We start from the raw sequence: 25,989 nt of genomic DNA, 5'->3' as shown, positions 1-25,989 counted from the left end.
ACATTACTAATTATTCTCAGTTTTCTTTCCAAATAAAATTTTGAAGAAATATTTGACTCTTTAACCTAAGAATGATTTATTACACTATGCCTTTTAAGGTTTTAAATGTATAAATTAGTGGCTTAACGTTGAAAAAATCATTTAATCGTAATTTGTGATTAATAATTAATTAAGTATCATCTATTTCACTTAAATAACTTACCCCAGGGTAGGATGGACGTCTTGCAAGTTCTTATGCGGCATCTCAAACTCCTCATAGCGCACATTGCTGGAACAAAATTAATATTGATAATCAGTAAAAGTATAAGTAAAACTCAACATTCTTTTATATTGTATCTCTGTAGCTTATGTCTAAATTGCAAGTGATTCAGAGTGTTAAAATTACCCTATTACAATTCAGAGTGCGTTTGAGGTTCATCAAAGAGTAAACTGATAGTAAATGTACGAAAACATTTTAAACATTTTCGTAGCTAACTAGGTTATTTAATTGGTTTGGATAGTGAAATTATAAAATCCACATAGAGTCACAAAAGCTAGCTTTAATTTCAGCTTCAAATCACATAATTTTTTGACAATTTAAGTTAAATAATTAATTGTGAAGTGATGCAGCAAAAAATGAAACATTTTAAAATCAGTTGAAGTATAAACGTTGACAGTGATCCTCATTAACAAGGGCTTTCCGTGACTTGAAAAGGCATCGTTAATGGGCATTTGGCGTTGCCACATGATCCTCTTAACTGTGACGTCACGTCTCCATGACAACCGAACAATATCTCGATATCAGCATAATCGATACGATATGTCACTGCGATTTTGTGATTCGACTCATAGATCTCTGTATTAGTCGGGTGATGATTTTTGGAGGATGTTGAACATTTTGTGGAATAAAAATTAACACCTAGATAGTTTTCCTGATGGAAATTTCTTTTCTTGGGATTGTTTCGTAAGTAAATATTTGTGGACAAATGTGATTAGTTTAATTATTCAAAGGAACGCTAATAGATAAATAAAGATAGAATAAATAAAGTTCTACTGTACAAGCGACTGGGGAGCGAGCTGGCGTAGTGGTTAGAGCGCGGGACTTCAGTCCCTGAGGTCCCGGGTCCAAGTCACCAATGGATTATATCTAAGTGATAATGCCGCAACCCCTTGGTCTAGCCATCGATGTATGGGTCTAGCCTGAAGTGATGTGAAAAACAATCCCATGATCGTGCCTAGCGTCATAGAAAAAAAATGTAGAAGTGAGGGGGTTTCTTTTCTCTAACATAGTCATGATAAACAAAAACCCTTTATGTTTTAAATTCAATGGGTAAACCTTTCTACCCTTCATGGAAACACAAAAAATGTTTAAACACAATGCAATTTCAAACGGTTGTATTATTGGCAACGCACATTGAAAAAGATTTAATTTTCTTGTCTTATAGTCTTTAAAACCATTCGGACTGTTTGGAATGTTATAAAAAAAATGTTTTGTCTTAAATTGACACGAAGTTTAAATATACAGGACCAACGACTTACCAATTTAAATGAATTTATAAATGGATCTTATATTTATGTACTTAATTTTACAGGTAGTTAAATTGAAATTACAATTTAATAAAATTAAATAAAATTTTAAAAATAGTGTATATATTAATAAATAACTATGAAAAATAATCAGTGATAAAACAGCTGATAGCTAACATAACAATGCAAAAGGGGTTTCCTAAACCAGACGAGCCTGCAATTTAATAATGCAATATGGCTACAGAGGTCATGCAGTATCGTTGTATAGTCAGGCGTTGGTGGCCCTTTTTACTTGATGTTTTTTTTCTAAATTGGCTTGGATCATTGTATTTTCTTAAAAAGTTATAAAATAATAAATAAAGTTTTAAACGAGTAATGCAGTTTTTACTTTATTCCTCCACTATATTTCAGTACGACATAGCACCTGCAATGACAATACTGTAGGCTCAAACACTGACGTCATTTCGTTTAGAGTTATTGTAGAATACATTGATTTAACTCAATTTTTGACATAGGCTTACAGACATTTGACAAACAAATTCCTCGTAATCTCAGAAATTTATTTTCTATTCAATTATGAATTTTTGTACTGCGACGCAAAGAAATAAAAACAATAACCACAAAAAATTTATTTACAACATAATAAGCACGAACCAATTCAATTAACCACTTGTCAAAGGTAATGGAAAACACGAAGCCCGCCAACTTCCCTTATTCATTAGATTCAAAGACGTCTGAGAAACGGAGAGGTCTCAAAGACCTACGGAGGGTATATTGAAATGAACTGAGAAACGTTTAATAATAGTGATGTGAAGGTGTTGAGCGGGGAGGGGGTAATTGGAGGGAAGAAGTGCTCGACGTCACCAACAGCTGTCTGTAAACAGATCCGGCGAATGTGCTCTCCAGATACAAGAGGCACTGGAGTGGTGAGTCATCCACCTTTGACCCAGACCATTTTGTAGCACTTTGGAATTTTTTGGAGGAAAATGTAGAAGAAAGTACCAAGGTAAAATTTTTATGATTGGAAGTTGCACACTGTATTTATTTGATTTGTGTTGCTGCTTGTTATTCTAAGTTTATTTCCTAACAATATAGTTTGAATAGGTTTTAAAATAACTTTAGGGACAAACTTGGCCTAATAATGTAAAAAATCATAACAAATTGAAATTCAATCAATCGTAAAGAAGAGTCTTATGTTTACGAAGTAACGAAACATGCGATAATGGTTACACAATTTTGGTATAGTAATTTGAATATGGATAGAAAGAAAAACACAATCTACTCTTTATCTATAATTATCAATAATTACTTAAGTTGTAAGAAATTTGCATTTTAATATAGTATTATTGAAGATATAAAGTCATTGATAGTATTTTGAGTCATAGTGTCCATGAAAGGTACTACAGTATCAGTGAGTAATAAGAGTGTGATTTTGTGATTTTACTTTTCAGGTTTTTGCTGAAATAAACCATATAAAAGCGTACTATACTAAAATCATCTTTACCTAGGTGTATGTATGCTTATAGATTCACATTGGAACTTAAAACTACTGTATGCACTTTGAAAGACGTATATTAGTATATCTAACTAAAAATGTTTATGCATGTATTTAATTATCTTAAATACAAATCTGTAGTTATCTTATGAGTAAATACACACAAATTAAGAGATTTAAGATTTAATGGTCTGAATAGTCTTGATTATTCGTTTAAAATGTGATATTTCAAAAATTTTACTGCTGTGGGGTTTATTTATACCGGGTTGAAAATAGATTTTAAAAATAATTACGGCTATCATCGGTCAATAAACAAAAAGTAGTTCCCAACTAAGTCACGCCTGCAATGCTATGACGCAATAGTAATACAGCGTTCATGTAGTATCGCGCAACTGTCAGGCGTCGATATGTTTTTGTTGTTTTGGATTGTAATTCACATTATTATTTCTTTGTCATGTTTAGACCACCTTTTCCTACTTTATGTGCTATAACAGTATAGGCTTTATATATCATTCCAGACATTTTTTTTTTTTAATATACGGGTCTAACAATCCAAGTACGCATTTCCCTGTGTTAATTATTCAGAGAAACATAATTGTCTAGTGCTGCTAATTAGTTAACTATACTAATATGAAGCTGACACACCAGTTATTTTAATAGGAAAGTGTAGTCTGTCTAACTGGTCTGATCTGTTTCTAAATATATAAGCCTTGGTTTTCTGTAATAGTTTCTTCCAAAAAAAGTTGGCTTTCATTTTCAAGCAAAGTGTACTTTGTTTATAACAAGATGACTCTCAATTTTGAACAAGTCTTTTTCAGGGCCAGATGAACCTCTACCACGTCTATAAATAGTATAAATTTAATGAAGAAAGTAAGCACCCGTGCATGGATCGTTTACAGCAAAGCAAGGAGTGAGCCGGTACAGTACAAAGGTGAACTGTACTGATAAAATGTTATCGGCAGTGACCAGGATCCGATCCCACGACATCGCTGCCTTGGGCTCGAAGTCCGCGACGCTACCGACTGAGCTATCGACTCACTATCTGTTCACAACAAGATGAACCTCAGTTTATATGGTATAGTTTGTCCAAAACAAGATTATCCTATGTTATAGTCAAGATGACCCTTACACACGTGCAATCTGTCCACCACAAGATGACCCCTAGTTTGCCCCAAACACGCAATGAATGTTTCATAGCAACAGGAGCTATAAGTCAGGCTAACAAGTCTATATTACAGGGGCGGTGCAGGTTGGGGAGGGGGGGCCTCAAGTGGCAGGTAAACACCCTGGGGCGCCCTCCCCCTCAATTACTTCCTCCCAATAAAAGATATGAACCTTTCTACCGGAACTGATTTCATTAGGGCAACATTATTGGCCTGCTTAGTAGTGGAGGATGTAGGTGTGCTGAATATTGGATGTTAAACTTTTTTCGAAATTGGCTATTGGTAAAATTTTAAATGAAATGAAAAAATGAAATAAAATGAAAATAATTTATTTACACAGGCAAAGTTTAGGCCACATGGCCCTTTCTTACACTTAACCTGTACTTTACCTGAATGCGTGATATTATAAAACTGTGGTAAAACTATTCTTTAACTTTAAGTTACTATTTATTATTTTTTAGTTTTAGTTTTGGGATAGCTAGAGAGACAAAAAAACTATTGCATAATATAACTTGTTCTACTCTCAAAAATGAACACAGTATTAATTAATAATTAACCATAATGCGTTCTTTGAGTTTAACAGAAATGCACGATAAAAAATTATGTAGGGAATGAGTAAATACGAAGAATTTAATAACTAGCAGTAAGAATCCAGAGCAACATAAGATAACATGTTTTACCCTGATTCTTCAAAATAGTCAAGTCGTTTTACCTGTAGTTCATTAATTAAACTCAACAGAAACTACAAGCAAACTTTTGCAGCACGTTTTCAATCTGTTTTAATGAATAATATTTCTCATATTGAATTACACATTAATTTCCTAAATTTTAATGTACATCAACACACATATTTACGAACATTTCTTTAACTCTAATATTAACTGATGTTATGCATAACAATAGCAAGGTAACTTTGGGAGCTTGTAGTGCGAAGTCTAAGGAGAGTTTACAATTATAGATCTATGTTCATCTGTGGTATATCTGCTTTTGTGGTTCATATACATTTTCAGCTCAAATGGTCCAGTAGTTTTAACGTGAATCACAATGTGACATAAAACATTCGAACTTCAACATTCATAATATTAGTAAGTTAAGATTGTTGGTGAGATATAAATTACTTTTACAATACATAAATGAATTGAAACAGTTTTAATAATATTGAAGTTATGACCAACAAAACACTGCTCAGCGGGTTCATAACTGTCACAGTTTTACAAGCCTTAAACGAAAATAATACGAAACAACAAAACGAACTTGTCATGAAAAAGCGAAGTGACGAAAACAAGAGAAATATGAGAAGAGGAAATAATGAGGGGATCGGATCGCAATAACGCCATACTCGTTATGTAAGATGGTTGTCTCATATGAGACAGGGTCCAGACATAAAGGAGGCAATAGGAGCCAAATGATCACTGCTCCCAATACAATAAAAGCGAGTCTACTAAATATTAATGATCAGCTGGTCGATACGGTCGGTAGACTCCCACCTACAAGCATTGCTGTTTATTGGGAACCTTTCAGCGATCTTGTCGAGCTACTTTAACTTATTAAGATGATTGTTTTGGGAAACAATAGTTTTGTATGTGTATTTGATTTTTTTATAATGTAAGTACTACTTCGCTGGGTATAACTTTGGGACAAAAAACTAACAGGGGAAATGTAACAAGTATGAATATTGGGTTTGATATAAATAGTTTTACTAATTATCTATTCACCCTCATTTAAAATGTTATGTGTACTTTAGGATATTCTTACCGTTTTTGTATTGTTTTAAATATCAAACGAATTAACAAAAAATAATATAGACTACAGCAGTATGTTTGAAATATATGTTTTTTAAATTTGTGTTTTCTTAAGAAAAAAATAAACTGTGGAAGAAAAAAATAAACTGTGGAAGTTATTTTATTTTATTTTATCAAACGAATTAACAAAAAATAATATACTGCACAGCAGTAAGTTTAAAAGATATGTTTTTTTTAACTTGTATGTTCTTAAGAAAAAAATAAACTGTGGAAGTTGTTTTGTTTTATTTTATAAAACGTATTAACAAACAATAATATACTGTACAGCAGTAAGTTTGAAAGATATGTTTTTTAAATTTGTATTTTTTAAGAAAAAAATAAACTGTGGAAGTTATTTTATTGAGATACTTGATGGAACACATTAGCTAGGTGGGAGGATGTGATAATTTCATCGCGGAACGCAATTGCCTTGGGTTTGTAAGGTCATAATCTTCTTTGAATATATGTGGATATAATTTTAATACTTACTTGTTCTATTTCAAATTGTATTGCACTTATTTAGTTGAACCTTTTGTATGTGCAAAACAATTTAAAAAGTAACAGTAGTGACTTAGCAGAACACAGGACCTAAGAACTTGCGCTAAAAGTTATAGTATATATTTAAATTTACAAGAGTTTAGTAAAAGAAAATTAATAAACAAATCCATATTGTAAGAAAGAAAAGACACCATAAAAGCACACCTATAAAGAAGTTAAATTGCCTTATTTCTTTATCATAAACAATTCTTCTAAGCTCTTCAATGTTTCTATCAACATTTTCAGGTTGATTGAATTTTCTATTTGTTTTAAAAAGAGTCAATACAATTTTTTTAAACGACCAATAATTTGGAACTAAAGATCTATTAAAGGTCAACCACAACCTTTTTTGGGGCTTCCAAAGTAGCTTCTTTCTACATGTTAACTACCTTAAAATTACTAAAAATATTTAAATACTTTCGTACATAGAATTACTCAAAAAACACATCATTCCACTCGTCCAAAAATAACTTTATAGAAATAGTAAAAACAATAAATATCCAAGATTTCAAAGAAGGCGGTTACTATTGTCCTTCTTCTCTCTTCCACGTTTTTTCTCAATTGGTTAGTGTCATGGTTCTAATACCAGGCCGCGGAGCGACAAAAGTGGCAACACCGCATTCGCGGCCTACCGAAACAGCTAGTAACTCATACTGCAGTGTCTGCGCGATCTATATTATCACTATTAGACCCTAGCAATAGGCCGGTGCGACGTTGCCACATCAACCCCGCTGCCTCGTCCCCTATTGTTCCAGTAGGAAGTACAAAACCTATTAATGACCGAATGTATAAAGCAGGAGCAGGTGTGTGGATGCCGGGTTGTCCCGTATTCTCACTTGTTGCCTCATTAGTTCTCGTCGCTCGTTAGTTATATCCGACGCGTAATAACGATAAGAGCTCTCGTTGTCGGCCAATCTGTAATATTGCATCCCCCTCCCCCCCTCTCCCTTCCAACCCCTAGCGATCATCAGTCACTAATTATAACTGACACATAGACAGGCTTCATTTGTGCAGCGATTGCTACTAGGATAAGTAAATTGGAAAATATTTTCCAGTAGATTTGAGCATAGATAAAACTCAGTAAATTTCTCTTATGGAACAGCTGAAGCCAATTTGATTGTTAGTTATGGTGCACTGTAGAGGTCGTGTTTTGTTTATAATTTGTTTCTTGTTATTTCAGTAGTATAAAACCTCAAAAACCTCATTTAACCAGAAACGATCAAATCGTAAACAATAACTCGTCCCCTAGTTATACAACCAAACAGTAAAGCACAAATCATTAAGTCCTAAAATAATATAAACAAAATTTCGTTGACACTAGCGTTCAGTGTCCAACATTATGATTGGTGTCAGCGGACATTAAGTAGATACGGAAAACGAGCTTCAAAATTTTTAAATGGAATGAGTCTACTGTTGTTGGTTAGTCTATGATTTGAGTAAGGTGTTGTATGTGATTTATATTAGCTTTTACTGGATTTGTTGGCTATTTAGTTATTAGCTAGTGTATTTTAGTAGCTCTAAATCTAAAGATGTCAAATTTTCTTATTGAGGTCATTAACACCAGCTACAAACTTACAAACATACAAATTTGGTGGTATGTTTGAAATCTATCATTAAGAAAGTGTGTAAATTTTGAACTTTTCTGGCTATAAAGCTGGATAAATTTTATAATTTTAGGAGGATTGAGGAATGTTAATTTAACATAGTATTTCTAGTTATAGTTAAGGATACAATGCAGTGTGGGTTCAATGTTAATCGAAGGAACTATTTACAAGAAATCATTTTTTTATTTCAAGTTCTTGTTTTTGTGAGAGGGGTACAATAATCCCATCACACATTCTGATCTTTGAAAGAGGTCTGAAAATTGTATATGTTACAAAACATATACAATGGTTTCCATAAATATAAAATACTTATTCTTAACACATTTTCCCTCTCTTTGAATAAGGTATTCAATATTGGTTGTTTAATTATTTGTTTTAAAATTGTTTGATTTTTGTGTGTATGTAACAACAGTTAGTTCTAACATGAGAATAAAATAATATTTACCAAGTGTAGGTTTCATAAGCTTAGTTTCCTAAATCTTCAAATACTAGCATATAATAGAATCATTTTGTTCTAAGTATGAATACAAACACTATTCTGAATACAGCTCAAAACATTTCCGGCTTACTTAAGCTTTACAATTGGTAAATTTAATTTGCTCTAAGGATAATTAGATAGGCCTATTTACGTAATATTTCGAAATACATCAATAATATATATTTTAAAAAGTAATATACTTTGTGTTAACACATGCATTGCATGGTGTGTAAAAGCATATATATTTCAATTTTAAAAGCCTATTTTAAAATTATGTGCAACAGTTTATTATTTACCTCAAAACCGATGTATAGAAGACAACGCACAACTTTGAAATATCTCAACAACAAATACAAATGAACTTTAAAGTGTGTAATAGTATATGACAAAAAGTATTTGGACATTTTAGGAATTTTGAAATAGCAAATGAACGAACAAAATGAACGAGTTGACGTCGAATTTCGTGTTTTATATGCCTATTTTATATGCCTCTGATTATTATATACATCATATTTGATTGTTACAGAACTCCAACCATTTCAACGAACAATATTTTTTGGAATCGTAGGACACTCTAACCACCATAAAAGATGCAGTTACCTTGTTAATTTATGTAACAATAACCCCCTTAATCAATCAAAAGTATTAAGACAACCCCCTCAAAACTAAAGAGAAATATAGTGTGAAAACGCCCAACTGATACAACAATACAAAACTTTCAGACACAACAACAACAGTACAAACAACAACAATACCTGGACAACATGAGAGAGTCGCCTATCACGGTCCGTCTCTCAGACACAACTGTTGTTGGTCGACTGTTTTATTTACTACTCGGATCCGATTGCCCAGCTTTTACTTTTCACCCCGCCTTGCTTTTATTCTGATTTGATTTTTCTCACCCCTAAGACTGTTGATTGTTTCCTGATCTTCATAAATATTGTTTTTGGCCGTTTAAATATAAAAGTTCCATTCAGTGGTGTGGATTCTTTTTGAAAAGAATAATTGTTTTGGTGTTAAAACATTGGTGAATGTAGAATTTATTTTTGGGGGCCTGGATATGACGGTTAAGTAATTTTAAGTACACACCCATATTTATATGTTTTGATTTTTATATTCAGAGGGTGATTTGAGCTGAATGTCACTTTTACTTGATCTAACGAATCTTCTTTGTTGACAATACATCATAAAAATCGTTTACGGTATTTATTTTTTGTTCGTATTCCTTATTTTAAGAGGGGTGGGTCATCTGGGCCCCCTTATATTCACCCCTGGTGTAAAAACCCATATTAAAAGTTAAGTTAAAATACAAAAAGTTAAAACTGCATAGCCTCTTAATTGCTTGGATTAAATAATCTAGTCTTTGTAAATTCGCAAATTCCCACTGAGTCAAATAGTAATCTAATGAAGATTCAGATATTTTCATGTAAGACCGGAACTCATATTGAATATTAAATTCTTAACTTATTTGTAATAAAGAGTTATTTTTTCAAACTAAAAAAGTCGAAACATTTAATTTATAGTTTATTTTTATTTTATTCAAATTGAAAATAAATCCTAAACGAACAGGTAGTCAAACAAATATTGTTAGTTATTAAATAAGTTATTACTCTTGAATAAACACCGTTTGTAAACATCTTTGACTCAATCTAAGATGAGTTTCTATGAGGAACATGAATATAATATTATCAACTACTTTAAGATAAAAGAACTCCCATTTTTCTATGCATGTATTGAAAGTCGACAATCTACATTCTTCATAAAGAATAGGATAGTTTAAAACAATTAAAGAAAGAATAATGAAAAGAAGATATTCCTAGGGAAAATGTTAATTTATTACCAAAAATCTTACTTATTTACTTGGTCCATCAAACAACGTTTCGTTCATAAAAGTTTTTCTTTTATTTGTTCCTATTTTTGTTGCTTTTTACCTCCATAAAGATCCTAAAATAAAAACCCATCCAACGAAGATGTACTTTTCTATTAACCAATCAAATCAATTGTTCCTCTACAAGCTAAATTCACTATTTAAAAACGTGCCAAACAGATGTTATCCTAACTTATACAATTGCTTACAAAACCATCCAAGGATTTTGACTACTTTATTTTACGAAAATATGCATTAAGTGAACTATATTTGGAACATATTGATATTTGATATAGCCAACTCAAAACGAGACCTAATGAGTTAGAACGCTCTTCACGGTCTTTGTATTCTCCCCGCAGCTTCTGTAATGAAAATTAACTCTGTTTGGAGGGAGAACCGCGTTATTGCTAGTGGTTAATTTCGTTCCTGAGAGCCAAAATTGGGGCAATAATGCCTTCAAAGGCGGTGTTAAACACGAAAAATTACGAAATTTTTACTTTTAATTTTACTCTAGTATTGTCACATTTCCACAATGATTTCCTATGTTGTTTCAACTATAGTTGTATATGATTGTATAATTTGTATTTCTGCAATTTAAATACTTGAAAATAAATGAAAACTAGTGCTTAATGGATTTTATCGGGTTTTCTGAAAGATTAACAATTGGAAGGATTATAAGTACCGGTATTCGCATAAAAGCAACGTTACAATGTACAAAATACAAATACAATAAACCTAGCCTGGTCTTACTCTCAACATGATTTGTTTAGCTATTAAAACTACTCTACTTAAATAGAAAGTAAAAAATCCTCATTTAATTAAAAAAAAAATCACCCCACAGACCCACAAAAAATTATGTTTGCTTCAAGTAATACAACTTACAAATTTATAAAACTGGATTAATTACTTAAACAATATTCAAGCAGAAATAACTCACATAATCTCAAAATAGTAGTTACATAAAAACTCTTTTAGGCAACAGACTATCTAAACAATTTCAAACTTAAGAGAAAATGCGTAATGAATAAGGATTTGAGATGTAACATTTATCTGAGAAACATTGGGAAGTTCGGTCCAGTTAAGTATAAAGTCAGATGTGGTTCCTGTGTTGACGCTGGACAAGTAAAGGATATAAATTGTGCCTGTAGAGGGGTAGAGGGGAGGGGGTCATTTGATATCGTCAAAGTCACGACAGGCGATCATTCTTAGGTCTTGATAGACCTTGGGATCTACCCACGGTTTGTGTCTCGATCAAAGGTAATCTTATACTAAGTGCAATCAAACATTTTCCGTGTTTTATAGTATGCTATTATACTTATATGGTATAAAAAATGACCTAGCATTTATAGATTGGAAAAAAATGTGTACAATCGTTTTCTCGTTGGTCGAAGGGAGGAAAGTATTAAGTTGGAAGGAGTTGATGGAGTAAATTTCCCAACTAATTGTGTAATCGTGACAATACTTAAGTAAAATCAAAATGTGGAACATTTGAAATCGTTCGCCCCTTTGAAACATCAGAACGGTTAAATATATTTAATGGTGGTTACAAACCAATTAAAATACGTACGTTTTAAAAAATTTACAATTGAATATGGTAAATTACTAAATTAGAATGTATCACGTGTTTTAGCCTTGTTAATAATTTTAAGAGAACTTTTGAAGAGAGCCTTTTTAATGTTTTTGATAGTTAGACTTATGTTTTATAAATCTTCTCGCGTTTAAAACTATTTAGATTTAACAATATCCAAAGGCGTGGGAAGTCAGCTGGTCTACTGGTAGAGTGCGGGATTTCGGTCCCTAAGGTCCCGGGTTCAAAACCCACCAATCTTCAATGGATTTTATCTAAGTGATAATGCCGCAATACCCTTTCGACATAGCCTCAAGTAATAGGAAAAAACAATTCTTTGTTTCAACCTAGGTGAATGAAAATAAACCGGAAAAAACAATTATCAACTGGCATACTTTCAGAATTCTAAGAACAGTTCGTCTCATAATAAAATACTGTAATGTATTCTACATGGAAATTGAGTTAAATTAATGACTAATATAACTGATTGAAATGTAATAGTTTAAAATTAATAAACATTGTAGGCAAAACAGAAAGATTCTAATTCACATCTCCACCAGATTTACCGTGTTCAACTCAGTAAAACGAATTTATTTTACGTAATATTACTCCATCACAAAGTAATTTCAGTAATGCAAGCCTCAAAAGGACAAACCAAGATTAATTCATTCTAACCAATCGTAAGGCTAGGTTTGTTACAAAATATTCATAACAACCAACATAGTGCTCCCCTCCAAAAGGTTTTATGACAGAAACTCATAATGCAGATGGTGAAAGAAATGTTGGGAGGGGAAATCATTAGATGGAGCACGACATAGCGCAAAACTCGCACAAAACGACGGAGGATAATCCCAAGTTCTTTTGACAGCAGGATCTGCAGGATAGAAGATTTCCTTTGGGATCCTGGGACCACAGTGTTATGATGTGTCTTCTCTGCGCTACATTCTGTGATTGTGATAAGTCTTCATATATTCATTTATATACATTTTTTGTGAATAATTAATCCATCCTGTTGAGGTGGAATCGTAGTTAAGATAATCGTCTCTAATAATCACAAGTATTTGTTTACACGGATTAGTATTGTAGAATCTCAAAACAACCAATTGTGTGACATACAGAAAAGGAGGGTTAATAGGATGATGATTTTAGATTTATTTTCGATCGAAGTTTTACGATCGAGGCGAAGCTGAGGTCGGAAAATGAGCGAGGAATGAAAGACACTTTTGCTGTAGTTGTTGCAATAATTAGGTTCAAAGGTAATCGATTTTCCGGTTGGAATTAGGTTCACATTTTATTTCAAAATTATGACATTATTAAGTTTAATCTATTGAAATAAATTATTGGGTGATTGTTTCAAATGCTCCCCCCACTTGTTTTGGCTGAGTTAAGAAGGATAGTGATTCGGTTGGTAATTCTGTTTCGTGATGGCTTTTGAAACCATGGTAGCGATGTCAGAGCAATACATACGATACGGCCTTGAAAGATATGTGGACCAAGGAGTGATCCTTAAGGCATGCCAATGTCACCAGCACTAGCCCTTCCCTGTCCCACGGACAGCCTAACTATCAGGGATATCAATTTTTGTATTTTCACCTTGTATAGTCAGGAGATTTAGAGGGACTTAAGTATTTAATACATGAGAAAACTACTTATTATGTGTTTTGTTTATTTATCTGATACGGCAAAATCAACTGTTTCTTTTCCTAAGACGTACGCAAGCCCAAACTAAAATTTCAATAACGAATAATTGTATTTTAAATAATTTTTTCAAACAAATTGGTTTAAGGAAATACAAGGTAATTTTGTTAAACGAAATCGGTTGCTAAACCATCAAAAAACTTTAAGATATTTGAGAGAACCCATATCAAAGCGTTTCAGCTTGACCGATATCAAGACTGTCTTCACTTTATATTGTTTCACTGTTCAGGTTATTTTCGCCTGCTGCCTCAAGTGATATGATTCAAAATGGATCTGCAATCTAATTTTCAAAGACTTTTACATAACTCAGTTAGCTATTTTTTTCCTTGGACAAAATCTCTTAAGAAATAATAAGCAATTCACAACTAATTACTATAAAATAACTGATAATCTATAAATTGTTTATACGAACATGATGCTGCAAGGAAACAGGGGTTTACAAATTTCTGGAAATGATTTACCAACAGCATTAGTTAAGAAATGTTTCATTATAGTCAACCAGGCATTAACGAACATTAACAACACTAACGAGACATTAACGAATCAACTCGGTTCACCAAACAAAAGTTAAGGTTTAGAGATAATAAAAAGGTAAACAAGAGTCGTAACATATGTTAGTCAATGAATCATCTAAATAGTACATTACAAATAGGCTACCGTACAGAAAAGGAAGAACAATCGGATTAATATCATTGATCATAATTTACTACAAAATTACTAACCATTAACTATGGTCACCGGAAGAAGTCTAATGCACCATTGACCCAAATAGCCATTCCCTTTACGTGAACCAAATATAGGCCTACAATTGAGTTTGGATAATGCAAGTACACTTTCCATTTATGTGAACTAGACGTGCAATTCAATAATGCAGGCTTTGAATAGATAATGCAAGTTCACAATGCGTTTAAGTGAACATGAACTAGTCTTATAATTGACTTTGAATACTGCAAATGGCCATTCCACTTATGTGAACCAAATATACCATCGACATTGGATACTGCAAGTACTTAATGACATTTACGAGGAGCAGATGTACAATTGACTTTGACTTTAGAAAAGTATTATTAATATGCTAGCTCCGCTTAATAATACAAGCAGATAACTGCATTGTACACCTAGTAGTTAACTTCTTTGCTAGTCACTAAAATCAAACATGAAGTCATATTTGTCAAATTTTACGTCAATGCTATCTTCGATAATTACTGACTTAACCATATTTATGAACCTCTTTGTATTTTCAACATAACAGCCGATAACATATTAGGAGCACCTTCCATTTATCTTTTAGCATATACAAAAATAAATACAGACTGTCATTTGTGGGTTACCATGGTTACCACAGGTTCTGGCGCACACCGCTGGGAGCGCAGTGTAGTAACGTAGCGCCAAGGCCGTAACTGCCCCGCTCCTATCAGGTTGCGCCAGAACAAGTAACCATGGTAGCCCCTGCATGGCTGACAGACTATATTTTATTATTTTTGTCTATGCTTTTAGTCTCTACTTCAGTTTCTTGAATAGCAATCTAACTTATTGATAAGTGGTACAAAAAATCAATGCGAGAAACAATTTTGCGCTCCCACAATCACACAGGAGATCACGGTGCGTGAGGCTTCACAAATACTAACTCCGTGGGGAAATCGTCGAGGATTAACGTCGTCAAAGAACCGCAGGGATCATTCCTTGTCAATGGACCTATATTATAACGGGGGAGGACTAGACCAGTCTGCCGACATCGCTATATCTCAACACTACTTTTGGACTAATAACTTATTTTAGAATTACAGAAATACAAATAAATTCTCAGTATTTAAATTATAAACAAAGTTTTATATAACCCAAATAATCCAACATATTTGACGAAATAATGTTTTACATCGACTAAGGATATGAGTGCTAAAATCATTTTGTTGTATACGGGTTTGAAAGAAAACTTAATAAGGCAAATAAAGTTCTTGTACATTTGCTCAACCCAGAATATGTAAAACCATTATAGGATACAAATTTGGTTTTCTTATTTTTGACCCTTAAAACACAAAATTGTACAATATATATATATATATTCAAAAAAATTTCTATAACTTAAAAAAATATTAACTTTGTATATTGATGCGTTGTTGTATATTAATGGTTACGGAGAAAAGTAAAAAATTGTAAATCAAAAACTCCATGTTATTCTTATGGGCAATAAATAAACTGTTGTCGTTTGCTCATTTTCAGATTTTAAATTTTTAAGAAATTTGACATAATTTATTAATTTTATACTAAGGTATTAACACTTCGAAAATAAAATACACTTTATTACCTGTAGCAGCAAACCTAGTTACTTAAATAAGGAAAACATCTGACATCTAATAGCTAAAAGCCAGGTAAATTGAAATTTGCTTAGTCTTCAGGTTGCTGTAGTGGGGATAATTCAATTTTTAAGTGTAAAGAAAAGTTCATCAGCACAAAACTTATCAAACTAAATTTTAATGGTAAAATGTTTAGTATTTCAAGCATCCACCTATGATTGAATAAACAAGTTAGAAAATTTGTTAACGAGAAATTTGTCTCCTATACTAATACTAAAAGATCACGTAACCGTTACAAGTGTGTCTAACACACTACTCAGTCAGAGATTTTAATCAGTTGTAGTGCGGCGGGTAGGTTCCGTGGGAAGACAGGGAGAGGGGTCGGGACATCAACACCTCATTGATTCTACCAGGGACTACTCTGTCAATGTGTGTCACGACTAAAAGTAGAAAATATAAATGGAAAAATGTAGGAAGAATTGTGAACACACCTTTCGTAGTACATAGATTAAGAAACATTTATTGTATTTTGATTGTTGATTTTTATCAGCGAGAAAGTTACCTATTTAAAGAGGAAAAGTATAGCAAACTGTAGGAAAATTAAATTAGGAGTGTAAAAAATATTAGGAATTATTAGGGAATTTGCAATATCAACAAAAATTTTTGTAGATTTACGTTTAATAAAACAATGATAAAGATAGTAGCTAAATAAGCATGAGGAAACTACATTTCAATAAATGTATTTTTAGGTATCGAATTTGAATCGATTTTAAATAATTATTTATGAACCCTATTTTGTTGTCCATTAAAACAATAAACTGAAATATGAGCAATACACCATCATCTCTACTATTACTTAAACACAGTGACGACCTAGTTTAGAATGTTATCGTAATAAATGAATATTAAGTTATATGAAATTAGATTACTTTGGGCTAAATATATATATATAATAATTAGTTTGTGATCTGTGTTTATTTGTAAATTTAACTGAACCAAAAGTACATGTAACCCCAAGTGAAGCAAAACAAAAACAATTACGTATGTTTCAGAAAGATTTATAATTTTTAGGTTACGCTTAGAAATAATATGTCTACTTATTTTCTAAAAAAAACTGCTAAGTCATTTATCGATAAAAACCACCTTAATCTTGTAGAAAACTTAGTCGCAAACAATGAAATAAATGTCCAAAATTGTGTTCCAACAAAGTACACAAAAGCGTTTAACTCTTCGCCTTTATTCACAGTTAATGCCCCATAAACTGAGTGCTAAACCAGCGACAGTGCTGCTGCCTATAGACAAAATGAAGAGTTTATGTCACTGGTACAAAAAGGGAGTAATCGTTTCAAGCTCTTTAAATTATATTTGTTTCCATTTATTATATAAAAGCCATTATAACAATTGAATAACTGGATTTTCTTATTAAATCGCGGTTAAAGAAATTATTTATCTTTATGTAAGAAGAAAACATTATGTCGGTAACGATGAATCAGCTAAAATTATTCATGAAATATTTCCCACCATAAACAATTACTTCGGGGAAAACAATAATTGGTCGAAACGAAGACAGAGAGATTGAAATATGGTGCAATAAATATGTCTAAACTGGTATAACGCCCCCCCCCCCTGTTTATAGAAAATCGCCAGGGAACTAATTAGGCCCTTATTATTTTTCGTAAAAAAAATTATGATTTATGAAGCGATTTCTGAATCTTCTAAACAAATCCCAATTTTTAATGATAGTGTTATGATTCAGTTCCTTCCCTATTAATTAAAGTATTTTTAAGGATTTAATGTACTGTAATCGAATTCGTTTATTACCTAAATATTTGATTGCAAATAATTTCTTTAATAGTTCTCAATAGTTAATCATATCTGTAGATATTCACGATTGTAACTTTAAATGAAAACAATGATGCTTTAATTGCTGGGTTAGTTGATGTAAAGCAGAAAACAACGTCTGCAATTTATTTGCAAGCTTAATTAAATCATCAGTTCCAATGATTTCCATCATTATTTAAATTTAAGAACTTAAATATTTCCAATTTAAATTTTATATCTTGTAAAATTTTAACCTTACAAAGGGTTTAGTTACATTTTTTTGTTAATATTACTGTTTGCAAATAATAAAAGTGTCTTTATAATTTTTTAAATTTCCCTACGATTGTTTATTGGTGCCAATGAAACAGTTAAAATACTAGAAACAATTTATTTTAATTTAACGTAATTTAAAAAATATTTTTATGTTCATTAAGCGAGAAAAACATGTTCTAAACGTATAACAAACGCCGTGGCCACAGACCCCGTTTAATCTGTGTAATAGGAACAACCGAACCCTCAGTTAAGGGATGACAATGTTTGGACCCCTACTGTGACCGTTTCCTACAACCCTTTTGAGTATTGGACCTATCTGACCAAGATTAAAAAGTTCCTTGCCATCATCGCAAACAGCCACAATGGTCAGATGTTGCTACATTTAAATAAGTTTGACATTTCAGGTCTTCGGAAAATAATTTGAGTCTACTCCATCATAAGGTGAATTAAGTTAAACATTTTTTAGAAATATTTATTCTATCGAAAACTAGACTCTAATGATAAACTTTACTGGGTAGCCCTTTATAAAAGAAAATGTTGTTAAGTAACATAATTAAGTTCGTCTTGAATTTACTACACATTATTCAGGAAAGGAAACCACATTTTTCTAAATAATTACAACCACAAGGAAAAATGTTCAGATAAGAAAAAGAAAAGTTAAACTTCCTTTTGTAAATTTTAATTACCAACAACTGTTTAAATATCATTTACAATAGTAGGCAACTTTAAGAAATTTCTTTAAGACTGATGTTCAATATTTATTTATCCATCGTACGATGAATAGTTATACATCGTACAATGTTCGGAAAGAAGTCTTGGCATTAAAATAAAATCAGAATAAAATCAGAATAAAATCGATTGGTGTTTGGCAGAATTAGAACCCGGGACCTCGGACACCAAAGTCTCGAGCTTTGCCACTAAACCAGCTCCCCTACTCCAAAAAATAATCACATTTTAAAACAAAGTTATGTCGCATAAAGATGATTCTTACTTTAATATATTCACATTGGATAAACAAATTAAACATGATATTATAAAACTAGAGACTTTTAAATAAAATTAACTAGTATTTCACAATGATTGCTATTTAATTGAAATATACAGAGTATCATAAATGTAATCAAACTAAATATAGAGACGTACTTTTTGTCAAACCGGACAAAGCAGCGGCAACAAAACCCGCAAAACATTAGCGGGATTAAAGTGAACCCTTGTGGTAGTCCATATTGTCCGTTTGTGGCTGGGGAGTCGTCAAAGTCTAAAGTTGGCAGTAACGGTGGCTAAGAGTTGCATGTAAAAGCCTTTGTAAAGAGGTGTTTTAGAAATTGAGACAGCAGCTTGGTAAAACGTCTTTGAAAACGTGGTTGAAATGGCAAAGAATGTATATTTGTTAAAATTGTGTGTATTTCAATGCTTGTATGTGTATACACATTTTTAAATCGGTATATTAATCTTAGATAGGATTTCAACAATTGATTGTATAATTTATGCTTTACATTTAATTGTGAGAATCAAAATGACGTAAACTGGTCCAAAATAACATTTTAAAATATTTTTAAACAGGTTTTCTCCTTCAAGTGTTCAATATTTGACATGTTCAGTATTTACAAATCCATCACGTTATGGTGTGTGTAGAAATAATTTCTTTTAGGTTTAATCCATAAAACTAATACAACATTATCATTAACCTCAAATTAAGTTTAAACTATAGCCGAACAATAGCTGCACCGACAAATATTCTACAATGTTTTGTTATTTTAAGTCACTCCTCAACCATTTACGTAGGCAATCCAACTGTAAATAAATATATTTGGTTCTTAAAGTACATCATTATGTTCTTTATACCTCCTTATGTGCTTTATTTGCAAAATATAACTATGGTTAAACACTTAGATAACTTCTTGTGTAACTGTATTGGAGGTAGCCTTGAAAAATATATTTATAATTTAACATTCGATATTAGCACTGAACATAAAGGTTCAGAAAACACATTGAATTAAAAGGGTTCCAGTATTGTCATCGTTTAGTGAAGGGTAGGGATCCCCTTTACGTAGATTAAATTGTGAAAGCCTGACCACTGTACTGGGTATATATCACATAAAACTGATTAAGATGATGATATAAAATTCTTTAAGGGAAATGTGTTTTTTCGTAATGCATTTAACAAGTTCTTTAAAAAAATGTATTTTCATTATACATTTTTAACAGGTTTGAGTTATTTTAGAATTGTATCATAAATTCCATTTTTAAGTTAATTTTACAAAACAAAAAGTACATTGTGGCTGGTGTTATATCTGATGGTACCAATTCCAATTACCAATTAATATTTGTTTTACATTTTAAGGCATCTAAAACTTTTTGTTAAATGGGAGTGGAAATACTAGTGAAATATATGTAAATTTATAATAATCACTTCAGAAACAGGTATTTTGTAACCAAACATTTGGGGCAGTCCAAACATTTAATAATTAGGTCTAAATACTAAAAAAAATAATTTTTACCACCTTTTAGGCTACACGATTCTAAGAGATTTTTTAAGTAGGGATAATACCCAAGCTGTAATAGTATTAAAGGTACACAACGAGACTAAAATTAAAATAAATTAAGGGTGAGTTTAATACTGACATCGACATTTTGTAGACCTTTCCCTGCTCTGCTGCTTATAATATAACACACCAATACAATCATACATATTATTTACATATACATAGCTCTTAATGCCTACAGTGTGTGGAAAAGAAAAAAATCTCTTTCACATTGTCTATAAATTCAAAAACTATTATAAAGCACACAAAACTAATTTTAAAACAGCATCCGAACTAATAAATTCTGGCGGGAAAGTTTGAAGAGCCCGCGAAAGTGACCCGTCAAATAACCCGTCCCCTCAACCCCATCAAAACGTCAGACTCTATTAAGCCGGACTATAGACAAGCACGAAATTAATTTGTACTACCTGTTTTAATTTGGCTTCCAGAGGGTTGGCTGCGGGTTTAGGGGATGATATTGTCCCCGGGGGTCGTTCCCGGGGGGGGGGGGGGGTCAAAGGGCCTCTTTGATTTTCGGACTTCATAAGTCCCAGTTTATTACAGTTGCGATTGACGGAAATTACAGTTTCTATTATGTACTGAGACATTGATAAGCATCCAAAACGAATTGCAGGGCTGTGTAGATTTATCAGGCTTACAATTATAACTTTAATTTTGAATCAGTGCAATAAAATATGCTGTTTTTGATACAATAAACTTGTTTGGATAAGTTGTCAAAATAGTCAAAGGCCTAACACATTGTAATAAAAAGTTACTATTTGATGGAAGTATTTTTAAGTAAACACTTTTAAGCTAGAAAATTGGCTGTTTTACATAATCTCTCTATTGTTTCTGTTGTCTCGGTTCTTAACGAAATTAGCGCTAGCGACTGTCTAGTAAGTGCATTGGGGAGCGAGCTGATCTAGTGGTAGAGTGCGGAACTTCGGTGCCTGAAGTCCGGGGTTCAAATCCAACCAAATCAGCAATGGATTCTACTTATGTGATGAAGCTGCAACTCGTAGGTCTACAGTAGACTGGAGTAATGTGAAAATATTATACCGAGCTAGAGAATACAGTCCTGGGACAATAGTTTATTAAGATTGCCTGGAAAAGGTTTTGGAAAACAGCAAACTGTGTTAAATCTAGATATTTATCTGTCACTACAAACTTATAAACTACTTTTAGTATTATTTTCTCCTACATTTTTCCTGCAGGAAAAAATGTTTCCTCTGAGACAATACAACCTTTGCTAAATCTGGATAAGCGTCTTCCCCCTCTAAATGCGATTGTTTTATCCTCTCTCCACTATCAGCGCTGCCATCACTTCAATTAACTCCCGCCATTCGGTTAGGCGTTTAAGGACGAAACCCTCAGCCCGGGAAATTTCCTCAGTGAATTAAGGAAGTGAAATCTCCTAAGAGACTAACTTTTATCTTGGGTGATTGTAAATTATTTAGACGTTTCTGTTCCGACTTTTAATTAACAATAAGTGATCTGAATTTCCTATAATTTACTTGTTGGACACAAAATATTGAGTCTGTGTAGGATCAAAAGATTCGCAAGGGTTTTTTATTATCTTTGTTTAGTTTCTTAACAAACCTTTTAAGAAATTTGAGTTCAAAACATTTTTTTCCAAATTTGGACACATTTTTATTATATCTAGATGTATAAGTCAGAACATTGATAAACACGTAATAGGATGCCAAATTAACAAAATACTATAGTGTGTCTGAAAAGGTTAATGAAAATAATGGTTTGTTTTTTACCTGAAAAGAAGATGGAACTATCAAAATTCAACTACTGTATGTAAACAAGTATCTTCAAGTGCGAAAATTCGCGTTTAAATTTCTTATGTTAGTTTGAGGCATCTCACTTAGTTCTAAAATTTCTAATGACTTCAGACTTAAATTGACAATCTAAGTGAATTTTATGTCAATCATGCACAATACGTAAATATTAAAAAAATAACTAAATTGAATATGAAAGGTTAAGTTACAATTTCAACAACTCTACATAAAAAATATTAACAGAGTATAAGAAAACCATTATAACAAATGTTAATTTTTTCGTGTTTTAAGTTAGTGTTAAACCTTCTAAAATAATTCTCTATTAAAATTTTCAAAAGAAATCACAAAAATGGTAAACATAAATAAATAGCTGTTTCACAATTTACGAAAATCCACATGATCTTTGGAGTCGTCCAAATTTTTACACTAGTTAAAAGATGGATGTGCAAGAGTTTTTTTTCCAAATATGTTGAAGCGTGAAAGGGTGGTCGGGTCAATGAAGTGAAGCCAGAGACTGGCGGAACCCCCTTATCCCATGGGACAACATTGAAACCACCATTACAACTGATTAAACCCCTCTCCTCTGGGACACTTTATAGGGCATTTCTCTTTGAAGCCACTGGAATAGTCGAGAGATTAAAATTGGGACTGAAATATGTCAGGACTTTTAATATGTTGTGGCTCAGAAAATGTTTAGTTGGTGGTTGAAATGGATAATTATAAATTTAAAATACAATTTTTTATGTAGCTGCGTAAGTTTTAACAGGATTTTAGGAATTTTTGAAGAGCCAACGATGGTGTTGGGTAGGTAGTTTGCTTATTAGGTGAAAAGAATAATTAATTTTACGTTTAACTAGGCTTACCTTGTATTTTATAGATCAAAGATGGACCAAATGTTTTCATTACCTGCAAACATAGAACTATAATTAGAAAATGTAACGTTTAAAGATTTAAATTAGCCATGTTGTCAATGAAACTCTTGTAATACTATGCATGCTGTTCAGTAGAAAATGTAATTGTACCCTAAGAATAACCAAAAATATTTCCTGCTAGTGTTGAAAGATGTTATATTTTTTAAATCCCTGTTGGATTTTTGAATTGTTTGGTCTTATTTGATTCTTACACTTGTAGTAACTATTATGTATTTTGAATTCAAAAGAAAATTGTCTTTTTAATACTCGTGTTGCAAAATCTTTCGTTTAATCGGTTATCACTGATGAACTAGCTTACAAACCTAACAATTTGAAACACCTCTCTCCCTTAAGACAAAATTCAATCTCGGAATCCTTGATCACTATCAAGGCAACATCTTCAAGGGAGGGAAATGAACCTCAAATCCCCAGGAGTTGTTTGTCAGCAATATTACGCATATTAAGGGAATTGTTAGTCGGTTTTTGATACCCTCCCCTCGGTGTACAAAGAGAGGCTTTGAAAGATGATCTGATTGAAGTGTTGCTAGGCTACCGAGCCCAGCTGACCGCTGCGTTGTCTGATATCTTGATTTATCCTGGATCAAATCGGAAGGTCATTCTTCGCTCCTTCAAAGATAAACGACGTTCTGAAAGAAGGGGATTTGCGTCGTGACGAGTCATGCCTTCTTGAAAAGATTGTTGATGAGACAGCTGCATATCAGCTACATCATGGTGAGTTATATGACTTCATACTTTATCAATGTTCTTAACCTCTGTAAAGGGTTCTTACAAGGGGTCTCATTTGAAATAGCTATTAGTATTAATGCTATTTTATACGAGAGGTCATCTAGTGGTCGAAAATTCTTCCAAAAATATATAATGTACAAACTTCTCTATTTCCACCCCATGCTGTAAATAAAACATGTGATTGGAACTTCCATTTGTTTTGATTTTCTATTTATATTTCGTTGTTGTTTCATCATCAGCATGGCAGTCCAATAAGGCCCATGTAATTTTTTTATTTTAAATTATTTGTTGTGCTTATTTTTGAGTCTATTTGAATTTATAAAGGGAATGTGCACATCTACAAAAAATATCTTTCTAACAGTATGCGTAGATTCCCTGCGATGCACACGCGCTGAGAAAAAAGATTTTCAAGAAACGTGCTTCCCAAACTTGTACTACATTAACACGAGAAAACGTTGTTTCACCTCAAAATCGACTTAGAGAGTAATTATGTACGTTACAGTGAGAGTAGACTCGATAAATATTTTATAACTTTTTTTAGGTTAAAAGCTTCTTGTGACCTTTCATTTTCCTGTCACATAGGGTTTAGGCTTAAACGTAAAACTTGGGAAGTATCGACAAAGCAAGAAATGAGATGATACAAAACAAGAATGAAGAAAACTGTAAAAGATTTTGGAAATGTCGGGGGTGCGTACCCACGACATCGCTCCGTCTCGCTACCGCACACTCACCATCTTACTATAGTATGTATTCTGGAACCTGGGTCTATGTGGGACTGGCCCGGGCCTAAACCATTGACCCATGTAGACGGAGGATAAAGAGACAGGTTTCATCGTACAGACTATAGTAATATCAAACCCATCGACAACTTCATTACACAGCGAAAAAAATAACTGGTAAAAATTTAAGAAAAATACACTTTTTTGTTCATGTACACTATTACCTTCATGCTACCTATTTGTACATTACAATTTAGAGGAACTGTTTCTGAACCAGTTTCAAGAGCTCGAGTCCGTGGATGATACAAACAGATGAGTAATTATCACCCCCCTCCCCGGCCGCAATGGATATTTTAATTTAACGCTTCTTCAGCCAGAGAGGGGTGAAACGCTCTTGGGAGTTGTAGCGACCGTTTGCACACTTTAAAATTGCTTTTCACAGATAATTCTCATGTGTTACATTCTGTGGTTACGCTTTACTGATGGGGGAGTGTTTGGGGGTTTCAGCGGGGGCTGTGAATTAACGATTAATTTTTATTTGTTAGATGGACATGATTGAGGTTTCTAATGCAATGTGGTTTACTGTCTTAGAATAGTATGATGATTAAAGTCCAAATGTATACTTTGTTTGGTTTTAATACTTTTAACTATTCTCTTTGATGTTTCATCACAGTTAAGCTACTAAACGACCTGTAATCCAGCTACTTGGAGGTCACGAATTGTGGATATTTATATGCATGATCTGTGGATGCGATACACCCTGGTGTGGATTAACGTAGTATCCTGATAATTTGACCAATTGGTAAATTACAAGGCAAAAAGGTGGTTCGGATTCCACTATAAACTGCAGGTCCCCTAGTTGCCATTGGCTGTATGGGCTATTAATTAACAGTCCTGTCTAAAGAACATGTCGGCTTTAGTCACTAATAAGACTACAATATCGCGCCACTCATCCTTCACTCATATTTGGGTCAAAGTACGGTCATAGTCGCGTCCCCATCTTAAATAGTTAATATAATTGATATAATTGATACAGACAAGCTACTAAATAAATTAAATGAATTAATTAAAATATCTAGAATTAAATTAAGTGTCAACTATCAGTAACTTTATATTCCAATTATAGCAAGATTGTTGGGTTTTTAACTACCATTGCAGAGATCATTATTAGAGAAGTTATTTTGATAGTTTTTTCATTTTTTAGAAATTTAGATTT

The 25,989-nt window shown here is 32.5% G+C and overlaps 1 protein-coding gene across 1 annotated transcript in view; it reads right to left on the bottom strand.

Moving 5' to 3' along the window:
* Positions 1-25,989, bottom strand: part of LOC128986852 (vesicular glutamate transporter 1) — an 88,995-nt gene that overhangs the window by 20,115 nt on the left and 42,891 nt on the right. The window contains exon 3 of the mRNA XM_054407423.1: positions 203-268. Coding sequence (XP_054263398.1) covers positions 203-268 — 66 coding nt within the window. The remainder of the gene's footprint in view (positions 1-202; positions 269-25,989) is intronic.

This window comes from Macrosteles quadrilineatus, unplaced genomic scaffold (assembly GCF_028750875.1).
Source record: "Macrosteles quadrilineatus isolate MER2022 unplaced genomic scaffold, UCM_ALF_1.0 Scaffold_2__2_contigs__length_208266976, whole genome shotgun sequence".
Taxonomy (NCBI): Eukaryota; Metazoa; Arthropoda; class Insecta; order Hemiptera; family Cicadellidae; genus Macrosteles; species Macrosteles quadrilineatus.
This window is presented reverse-complemented; position numbering and strand designations above follow the sequence as displayed.